The sequence below is a fragment of the Necator americanus genome, chromosome III (genome assembly GCF_031761385.1).
Source record: "Necator americanus strain Aroian chromosome III, whole genome shotgun sequence".
NCBI classification, from domain to species: domain Eukaryota; kingdom Metazoa; phylum Nematoda; class Chromadorea; order Rhabditida; family Ancylostomatidae; genus Necator; species Necator americanus.
This window is the reverse complement of record NC_087373.1, coordinates 22,531,861-22,542,820: the sequence shown is the minus strand read 5'-3', so window position 1 is coordinate 22,542,820 and position 10,960 is coordinate 22,531,861. Positions and strand designations below refer to the sequence as shown.

General features: G+C 42.2%; 1 protein-coding gene across 1 annotated transcript; it reads left to right on the top strand.

The window, feature by feature from the left end:
* Nucleotides 1-2,255: 2,255 nt before the first annotated feature.
* RB195_010527 (uncharacterized protein) lies at nt 2,256-9,573 on the top strand (the record flags this gene model as incomplete). The annotated part of the gene is made up of 11 exons (XM_064191578.1): nt 2,256-2,258; nt 2,318-2,404; nt 6,211-6,315; nt 6,369-6,467; nt 7,093-7,209; nt 7,273-7,383; nt 7,470-7,567; nt 8,858-8,996; nt 9,048-9,215; nt 9,269-9,412; nt 9,463-9,573. The coding sequence occupies 11 exons, from the start codon at nt 2,256-2,258 to the stop codon at nt 9,571-9,573; spliced, it is 1,182 nt and encodes a 393-aa protein (XP_064049161.1).
* Nucleotides 9,574-10,960: the final 1,387 nt, after the last annotated feature.

The following is a 10,960-nucleotide window of genomic DNA, read 5'->3' as shown; positions in this document are numbered from 1 at the left end:
ATAAGACACAGAATATAGACATAGAAAAAGAACCTACTGCTGAACGACAATGTTAATGAGAAAACATTCAGGGAAAGGAATTTCAGGTTAAAGAATAATTGGATATTAGAAATGCAGAAATGCACATAGAAATAAGAAGTACTGATAAAATGTTGTATATTCTATTTGATACAGAACCTTTCGTCCTGTTGTGCTCTGATTTTTTTAAATTTCATTGACTCCCGAATTTCCACACCATTGCAATGCAGTGCGAAGAGGATTACAAGAAGCACCTCTGACCCCATCCGTTTTCTTTTTGTTGAATTTAATCGAAACAATAAGGGCGTTCTCGAGATTTGCACCATTTGTCGTTGCGACTAAAAAATGGAAATTTTTATCTCAGAAGCGAAGTATGCAGCGGTTAACCTGCCGTAGGTTGAGAAAAAACACGTTTCTTAACTTTCCCAGATGAAGTGAGTCATAAGGATCAACAGTACACCATCCTTAGCTGTTTCTCCTAGCCTTCAGCCCATCATTCATTAGGCCTTTCAATGCGCGTATTGTTTTTCATGAAGCTTTCTTTGTTTTCCTTTCCTTCCTTTTATTCTATTTTTAGCTTTTCCTCGTACATCTGATCACCTCCGCACACAACACAAATCTCAGGGACAGTTTTGGCGACTTCAGCTAGTCGATTCAGTTTTAATCAAATCAGTTAATTGCAAAAAAGCAGAGGATGCAGAAAGTTCTCCTTCTTTCCCACTTTGCACCCCATCTCAATGACCAGAAGAAACAAGATTCGGCAAAATTGAAGTTGAAAATGCAAACTTCCAGTACGTCGAGAAACTCTCTATCCGTCTGTCTTCATAACATTTTTAGCATACGATTTGTTTCTATGTGCAGTTTTGAGTTCGGTAGAAGGAGTGACTATGACTTCTTCGTCGTAGTGGATTGGACTTTCGAGATGATTTATCCGATACGTTTATGTCTGGTATAAAAGATAAAAAGATAGATATAAAAGAGTGTTATGATGAGTCCTGGCTAGTCTGGTGGAAACATATGGAAAGAGAAGTTTCTGCTAATCAGCAGACGTACTCGGAAGGAAATTATTTGCGAGTTTTTATCTATTGAAGTGACATTGAAGGGAAAAAATCAGAAGAACGTCAGCTCGGTCTTGTCACGCAAAATTTTCAATACAGTAGGTGCTTTCGCCGTTACTCCGGCGAGTGCTTCATAAAAGACTGCTATCTGAGCCCAGTGCGATGTTTTGATAAAAATTCCACTCTCATAAAGGAGAAAAGCAAAATACTACAAAGTACAAAATGCTAGTTCTGCTTTTTTTTAAATAGCGTTTCTGTCAATTTTCTTGTGATAGGTTCACCGGCGTAATGCAATCTTGAAAGATTTTGGAAATTACATGAAAAAGCTGTGAGACTCCCTACAGTTTGCATAATTCAGACATCGCTGTTGTTGTGGCTGACTGAAACCACAACATTTGTCCCACGAGATCGAATAAAGAGGCTAACGTTACAGAAAATTGTAGAAACAACATAAAAGTATTGAACAGCAGGGAGTTTTGCGAGGGCATACAATCTGATTTCGAATAATTTTTTTCCGCTATATCTTGCAGAATCTAACGTTCTGGTGACGTTGCTTAGGTCATCGTGGCGCAGCAATGGACTAATGGTCTGTTTAGCAACAACACTTCCGGGGGGCTAAACTTACTTTTTCCATTGGGTTTTGAGAATCTGACAACATTGATCAAAAATTAAAAAGAGAATTGCGCGACATTTCGCACACATAGCTCTTAATAAGGATTAATCCGTTTCAAGAAGTAACTACTTTCACCGACAACCTTCTGGCCAGTCACAACTATTGTTGACGAAACGGGAAGAAAACAGGAGAACGTTGTGCATATGGTCTTACCTTCGATACTATAAATGTTTGTTAAATTCTTTAAGTTGCGCGCACTGCTTTCGATCTTCACTTGCTTATTCACCACGATGGATGGTTGCCCGCACACGGGTGGCAATTGTTCCGCATTATTGACTGCATCTTCATGATCAGCGCTCGCACGTTCTTCGAACGATTTTATGTTCTTGGGCCTTATGTGGGCGCAAGCAGCAGATCAAGTCTACTGGAGTCGTTTGCTTTCAACGACATGCGTAACACACATTTCGATGACATTGATATCACGTGGAAAAGTGCCGCCTATCAGTAGCGGTCCGCCTAACGATCTCCGCCGAAGTAGTGTTTGAGGTCACCAGCAACGTTCCTGAATGGTAGGTGCAATGCCCACAATAAGTCGATGTCGAGTCTGCGCTGAAAACAACACTTTCAGACGACTTACGAGAGGGCACCGAAGCCTGACAAAGGCACCTTCGTGTGCTTCGACCACATTCGATTCATCGTTGGTAATGCTAAGCAGGTGAGTTGATGAATGAACAACTTTGTCTTTGAGCCGCATTATCTTAACCACCATCAGGGGTCACTATCGTTGCTACTAACGTACGCACGTAATGTACTTCCATGTCCTAATTTTACTGTCGTATGGAGGCTATCTTTTGATTTTCTGGTTCTTCTGCTGCACTATTCTGTAAACCACACCATCAAAGCTAAAGAGAAAAAATTCGGTATGATCTTGAATTCATTTTTTCACAGTTGTTGGATGCATGAGGTCATATTGCTTCTCCTCCTCTCCATTCTGTAGATAATTGCACTTAACCAAATCATTGGTGAAATTTTAACACTTCTTTTGAATTGATTTGCTTTTTGACTCCGAACGGATCGATATTGCTATTGTTGGCATCTTCACCGAAAGTCCATCGTCGTTGAAGAGCTGAGTCCAACTTGCTCAATCCTGAGCAAGAGTCCGCACAGAATAAATGCATTCGCTATTCCATGATATTTCCAGCCAGACTTAATTAATTGACTCAAATTGATCACCTTTCAAAGTTAGATGTCTTTAGATCTTCCTTTATTGCCTCAGTTAAGTGTGCTTTCCTCGGGTAAGTGGCTATTTCCAACTTCAAGGCGCGTTGTGCACGAGGGCTTACCGCTGCCCTCAAAACAAGGATGAAATGGTGGAGAGCGAGTTTTCGATTAGGACTTTAAAAGACAGACCAAGATGTATTTTCGAGCTCTTGCGGTATATCCTAGAACAAAAATAGCAAAATAGCTTTAGCCTCCTCTCTGTGCAGTCTGGCTTCACCGTCACGTTAATAGTGCTGCTCATTTCTCCGTTCTGTACATCATAGCAGTCCAGTGGATAGACCCGTACTTGACTTCGTTGGCGATGACAGTTTGGTAAAAATACCCCGCGAAGGAGTACGATGTTGAGTTATCTCTAGTGCATCTTTGCCATGCATCATTCTCTTCGTAGCTGAGCTCTATATTCCTGAGCATAGACACAGATGACAGAACTCTTACACGAATTCAGTCAGTTGTTCGCTCTCCCTGACTTCCGTTGGTGGTTGCGAAAAAAACGCCACATCTACTATTACGTGTAAGGTGAAAAATTCACTGGCTACGGGTTGCTCTAAAACACCAACAACATCATCCTGAAGGTGTTAAGACCGAATATCGTCAATGTCTTTTGATATCCTCAATGGCAAGTTAAGTAGCGAACATCAAACGATGAAGCGGGCCTGATGTACATCCGTGATTTGCAATGCGAACTGCGTTCAATCGTGCCGAAATCGCGTTGCGAGGATGGTCTCGACGGGCAAGACTAGAAGGAAACTGAATTGTGGGTAGGCTACTTGGTTAGGCTTCGACCTCCATCACTCTCCTCACTTCCAACAGTTGCCAAATCATGAGTAGATCAGGGCGAAAGTAGTGTGTTTGTTGCTTATTTGATGAGCCGCTCCAGGACGAACTGTTCTAGAACGTTTGGCATGACACACAACTCTCCTCGATAGCCTTTTTTATTATCTGTGCGGTACAAAGTCGCTTGTGAAGCACGGGCTTCTCCCGAGTTCTTGTCATTCCATGTATTTTCAGTTTTTTTCCTCTTTGCATAACCTTCTCAAGAGCTTCTTTTGGTTGAAATCTCTAACAGAGCGATCGACATATGAATTCTGTTCAGAGATTGGACGTTAGAACGTTTTTTTCACTTTGTAAAAAAGTGAAACAAGAGCTCAGACGGCTTCTTCCTGGTTCATGCTTCAATATGAATTGATACTCCCGACGAGATTTCGTCCTGCATTTCTCATTCCTCACACTCTCTATGTACACTTTGGATTTAGAAGGAACTTCTCGATCGTTTTTGTAGATTTTAAAGCAGAAAGAAACTGAACTATGAGTGACTGGATTGGAGCCGAATGCGTCGTCCCAGACAGATCTGGATTTTCGGAATCTCGACGGATTTCTCTTTGGGGCAGTTCTTTTTCAGAATGTAGTTGAATTGAAATTTGATAATTGTCACCTGGTTGGTTGACCGACCTCTTGCATCTCCTATCTTAGGTGTCTTGCGCGTAGCGCTAATCGTAGAAGACAGTCTTGCTGATCTTCAGCGATTTCCGTGTGTTGAGCACATACGATTCAGAAGTCGAGATCTATGCAATACCGCAATCGTATAAAAACTAATCGCATCTAGACAGTCTTGTTCTGAACTCGATCACATTGTAGTGCTCGCTCATCGCAACTACCAGCCTTCCACTTAAAATATTTCGTTTCTCATTAGAATCATAGAAGCAAGTAGTGCAGTCTTCGGTGCTGAGGGTTTGCTGATGCGTGGTGCCTTTGGTGCAGTAGACGACGGCCAGAGATATCGCCGATACCTGGAGAGGCGCTTACCGGAATTCTGTCGTTGGCAGCTCAGTGTTAGAGGAGGAACGGCGGCTACCCAACATTCAATGCTCACTCCGGACATTTGACCTGGTGTCAGTTTATGGGCTTGGTGCTGTGCTGACAATACTTTTGAAATGCATAGGAATCTAATGCCACAATATCTCGCATACTTTCACAGCGTATACTTGGATGCCTGGTTGACTCCCACATAACGACAGACACCACGTGCTGATAACTAACAGGTCCGTAGATGCGACCTCTTCCGTGTAGGTGGCTGAAAAACAATGATAGTATTGAAGTAGAAATTGATTGTTTGTTTGAAAATCCTCGATAAATTACTTGGACGTCTCGAGCGCCAAGTTGAAGAATTACATTCGAAAAATGTAAGATGTAGAATGATGTGAAGAGTTGAGTCCATTTCTTCTGAAGACTAGTATCTTTCGGATTAAAAATCTGTAGTCCTGTTCTGCAGCCTTTTTCCTTCACGAGAAACGCAAGGAATCGTACTCATTCTTTCCAGGATGTGTACGCCTCCACTTTCCTTTTATATTCGTGTTTCATGACTCTCTCATTTCTCTTCTGTGTTTTCTGTACGTGGCAAAGAATTCAAATTCTAACTTATGTTCAAATCAGTTGATGGAATTTACAACCCATTTCTTGCGGGTGATAACATGAAATTGTAGTTAGGAAACAGCTATCGTACGCTCAGAACTAATAAAGCCTATTAATAACTGCAGCGCTGAGGCGGTACGCTTTTGCTGCGAATTCAGTCCGGAGACCTTTCCCCCACAACTGCACAACTTTATTCTTACAGTACTAGCGCTCAAAAGGGTTCGCGAAATTTGGGCAAGTTCCGGATAAGCTCCGCATGAGCAGTGCACTTTTGGAACCTAGAGGAGAGAGATGAGGGGGAGTCGGAGAAAGTCCGCGGAAAGTTCTTGCATTTCCTGTCTTTCTTCCAGTCTTTCCTTTTTTGCAGTATTACTTTTAGCGAGTGCACCATACCTTGCAAACGATTACTGCAACTTCAACTTTAGCTTTGATCTTTTAACATTTAACACCTATCCTTCGGTTACTTTTCGTCTGATCTCCTCTAATTTTTCTCCCTCACTGCCCACTAATTTTCTTGATATTTACTTGCACAATATACAAAATGTATACTTACACAATTATACAAAATTTGACGGTTATCTGCTGTTGATGTTCTTCCCCAGAATACTACTCCTTTTCTGTTTTCCTCTGAAATCAGTTTAAAGTGCACAGAAGAGGACACGCTGGAAGAAGAGCTGATTGTCGAGATACATGGATAAGTTTCACATTACACATGTCTTTCGAATATTAGAACCGTAAGAGGCCACGAAGAAAGATTCAAGGAGTTTCTGGAGCATTTTCCTGCTTTGTTCAGAATTTTTTGAAAGCTACTAAGACTCATTCTCTGTTCAGGCAGCCTACTGGTACTGCGCAAACTTCGGCTTCGAGCCATTTGCCTACCGTGGACTGGAAACAGGAAGTCGTCACGTGGCTCAACACGCCGTGAAGCAGAACAAGGTGTTATGGTGAGCGGATGGTGCGCACAGTGATAGTAGGAGATAATTTTGCAGATTATCTTTGTGTTCGAGTCTGCGCTGCTCCCAGGCAACAAAGAAATTGGCGACCACCTCGTCAAACACGGAGATGGCGTGAAGGACGTGTGTTTCGAGGTATGAAAGTAGTGAAGACATCTTCAATTTACAAGGTTTCAAATTAAGCGAGAAGGAATACAAAAAAGTGTAGAACTCCTTTCAACTTCGTGTTCATCTGCAACAAAAAATCTGCGGATTATGACTGCCAGAGGTAGGCGTTACGGCACGAATGCGATGCAATTTTTGTCAGCGTGCTGGAGGAACTGCTAGAAGCAGTTCTTTCCACCTGTGGAGGTGAGTCGGATCTCATCCGAAATGCATGCACTCGAAAAAGGTGCTGTAAAAACCGGGTAATAGCCGAAAGTTTTCTTTCTTCTGACGGGTGACGCATAAACCTTTTTTAAGTTCGAGTTAAACTGTGCATGGATTGTTCCTAATTGCAACTATATCCATTTATATAACTAAGGTGTTCGACCTTCTCCTAATTACTGGAAGTACTTTTACAGTAACTTCTCCATTTACTGAGACTTTCCTCTGGGTCTACACTTCCATTAGTACGTCCCGAATATTCAATTTCCTCCGTTAATTTAATTTAATTTAATTTCCTCCATTTTTCCATTAATTTATCCGATTTTTACCCGCAAATTTCCGCCAAGACTATCATGGTATCTTTACGAAGATTCTATTAGCAGCTTTGTTCCAGGTGGATGACGTCGCGTTAGTCGTAGAGCATGCGAAGAAGGTTGGCGCATCCATTGTGAAGGATGTAACTGAGGATTCCGATGAGCATGGGACTATCAAGTACGCAGTGGTGAAAACGGTTGGCACATTCTCCCCGCTCATCAACACCTAGGCACATCCAATCTCTTCTTTTATAATTCAGTACGGGGACACAATCCACACCCTTCTGGAAAGGAAAAATTACAAAGGGTTGTTCCTGCCGGGATTCAAATCACACCCACTCGGCAAAACGTTCTTCCAAAGTCTGCCTAGGGTACGTTGCATTTGGAGTTGGTGACTGCACAGAAAGCGTTTAGAAATAAGTTATAGCATTCCACAGAGAAGATGAACTCTTTTTAGACTGGATTGAACTTTGTCGACCATTGCGTTGGAAACCAGCCAGACCTTGAGATGAACTCGGCCGTCGAATGGTACGAAAAAGTGCTGTGCTTCCATCGGTTGGTCCTATTTATATGCTTTCCTTTAATCATTTCAAAAATTTTTACTAACTATAGCAATTATTCATAAAAATGCACAGCTTTCTCCCTACTGGAGGTGATGCATTGTTTTTGTTGCTAGCGCGCTTGAAAACGCGTATTCTACGACGACTTGTCAGTAAGTTCTATTTTTGTGTTGAGAGCCGAACTGCAAGCAGTGGGTAGTAGATAAAAGATGAAATAAATGTGAGCAAATAGCATCGAAAATCCAAGGCTTTTTCCTTTTTCATAAAGAATTAAGTTCACAACAGAAATTGCTGCAGACGGGTTCGAAAATGGAGAATTTTTGCCATGGGATCGCTGCTTATGATTCTTGCGAGCCACAACTCAAAATGCCTACTTTTGAGAAGATGATGTAGGAAATCAGTTGGGGTCTGAAATATCGGCCTATGAGTTGAATAACGGTGCAACGGCGTTTTATTAATAAACAACTAAGTTTAGGAAAATAATAAATTATACGCTGATTTACATTTAAATAACCCTTTATCTATCACCTATTACATTTAAGGGTATTAAATTATCTTGTATTATATCTAAACCTTAAAATTTCCCGTTGAAGCTAACTTCAAGAGACCGCTAACTTCCCCTACATATTCGGGTCAAAACAACATGAAGCACGGCACGTTGTGGCCACACTCGAGGCGGCGCGGTGGAGGCAGCAGTTGGGACCGAGATGAGACCATCACGAACTACAGCGATGAATGATGCCGGTAAGGGTCCCCACTTGATCCTAATCGCTACTCTCCACCGCGCCAGCTCGAGCGCAACCACTTACGCAATTGCACCGTGCTTCATGCCGTTTTGACCCTACTACATATGTGTTCACTTCTTGCGTACCAACTAAGGGCATACCGTAGCCATCACAGCAGGTCTGCCGGAATATAGTGTGCACCACTGCACTGTTTTGGCCTCATATTGCAGGTAAAAGGTCCCACTGCGTCTGTGTTTTTATACCAACTTAACCCAACCAAACGTTTCCTCCTTCCGGTGTCGATAAGTTGGTCCCAGCCTTCTCCACTAGTGTAAGGACACTGAGTTGATCCCAACCACTTGGAATCGCAAGCCATCGTATGGCCGGCGTTCATGAGCCCTAACGATTATAACTTGAAGTCGAACGCGTAAGCGCGTCATAAAGGCAATGCTGAAAATTTTATCATTTATTCTTTTCTAAAAAGCTAAAAACCTCGAAGAGGAGCATCTTTCACTTCTGTTATCAAAACTCTTCGAACTTCGCAGCAACGTTCAATTAAGGTTTTGGTCCGTGGATGATTCGATGATCCACACGGAATACTCAGCACTGCGATCAATTGTCGTCACGAATCACGAGGAGACAATCAAAATGCCAATCAATGAACCCGCAATGGGCAAGAAGGCAGTTTCGCAAATTCAAGTAAGCTCGCCCAGGCAACGCCTCAGTTCCTTTTTAAGCGAAAATGTTCAGGAGTACGTGGATTACTACGGTGGCGCCGGAGTGCAGCACATCGCTCTCAACACAAGCGATATCATCGCAGCTATCCAGGCTCTTAGAGCTCGAGGCGTTGAATTTCTGAGCATTCCGAAGAGCTACTACGACAACTTAAGGGCTCGTTTACAGGAGGGCAACGTCAAGGTCTGTCGATAGCTTTTATGTATTGTTTTTTTTTCTGAACAAACTACGTATAGGTTGCTGAGGACATGGATCAGCTACAGAAGCTGCACATTTTGGTGGACTTCGACGAGAACGGTTACCTCTTACAGATTTTCAGCAAACCATGTGAGGATCGACCGACATTGTTCCTTGAAATTATACAACGACACAATCATCAGGTCAGATCAATTTCCTAGAAATCCACACAGGCTAAAAATGCATTTTTAAGGGTTTCGGCGCTGGTAACTTTAAGGCGTTGTTCGAATCGATTGAGTTGGAGCAGAACGAACGCGGAAATCTATTCTACGAAGATGTTGTGACCGGTGGAAAGAAATTATAAGTTTCTAAAGGAAGCATGCCATGATCTTCCGTTCATATGAAAGTTATGCATAAACAACTTCACCGGCTGCTTGTGCGTCCTCTTTTTTTAAAGTGCAATGATTCGGCCATGAGATCACGTTGTGGTTCACTCACATCCGCAGCTGTAATAATTTGGCTGTTACCCAACGTTAAAAAGTTCAAAAATTGCTGCAGACCAAACATTCATTTAGTTGAAATCTGAAAAGCAAGCTAACCTTTTTTCTGTAATTCCACTCAACGAATAGCAATTAAAAACGCCGTCAGCCTCACTGTTATCTGATTTCGTCTACAACGAAATTGACAAGACCTAGTCTTTTCTACCTTCTACTTTATGGGACAAAATTTCTTTGAAACGTCTGCTACATGAAAAACAAGTGATGACCTTGTTTTCCTATTTAGAAAATGTGTTTGTTCGTACTGCACTCTAAATAACTATAAGCCGTTATTTCGCTGAGATTTATTTTCAGACATACTGATTGAACTCAGACGCTGACTTTCAGACACACTTATGCTTAGTCATTATAGTTTGAAAAATGATTGGAAAAGTACAGTAAAAGAAGTACAGAGTGCAAAAAATTGTACCGGTGACAATTTTTGAGATTCCTTCAGGAACGGAAATTCTGTCTACCTTGAGTTGGTGACGACCAGCAAACAGAAACGAAGGGAGTATGTAATACTGGAAGGAAAACAACATTCACGGCTAAGCGCGGTACCCAGCTCTAGCACCTCAGACTTCTCTATTTTCTACTAAGAAGGGACCTTCCCGTCAAGAATTCGGTACAAGACCAACGGGCGCAGGTAGAAAACAAAGAGTAAGTGGGAACCCCACAGCAAAAGAAAATGGACCCTTAGCAGAAAACCATAAACCGCAGGCGTTTGTTTGGACGGTTAGACAAGGCACTGGATGCGTTGTTCGTCTTCTAGCGCTAATAATGATCAAGAATTGAAAAAGAAACTATTCTGAAGAAAAAACAGAAAAACAGTGACTGTTACTCATAATTCAAGTAAGAGAAAGATCCCATGGAAAACGTAGAGGTCGGGTTGTAGATTAAGGAAGTGAGTGTGGAATCGCTGAGTTCCCGTAGTCAGGGACGGGGTGGGAACTGCTTTGGTTAAAGCGTTAGGTACATTGGAACGCACACCCCTGAACACGCTTCGGTCCTCCGGCAAGAAATTCATTGGCTTTACTCGAATACTTTTGTGAGGAGAACCAATTAATCTTCGACCACTTGGATGCGACGCATTCAGGAGGGTTGCGCGTTGCAAATGAAATCGCCTTTGAAAAAGACATCTTCCACACGGATTTTGACGACGGTCAAGGAAGAATGAGCGTAATCAACCTGAGTTCCTGAATATACAACCCAAAC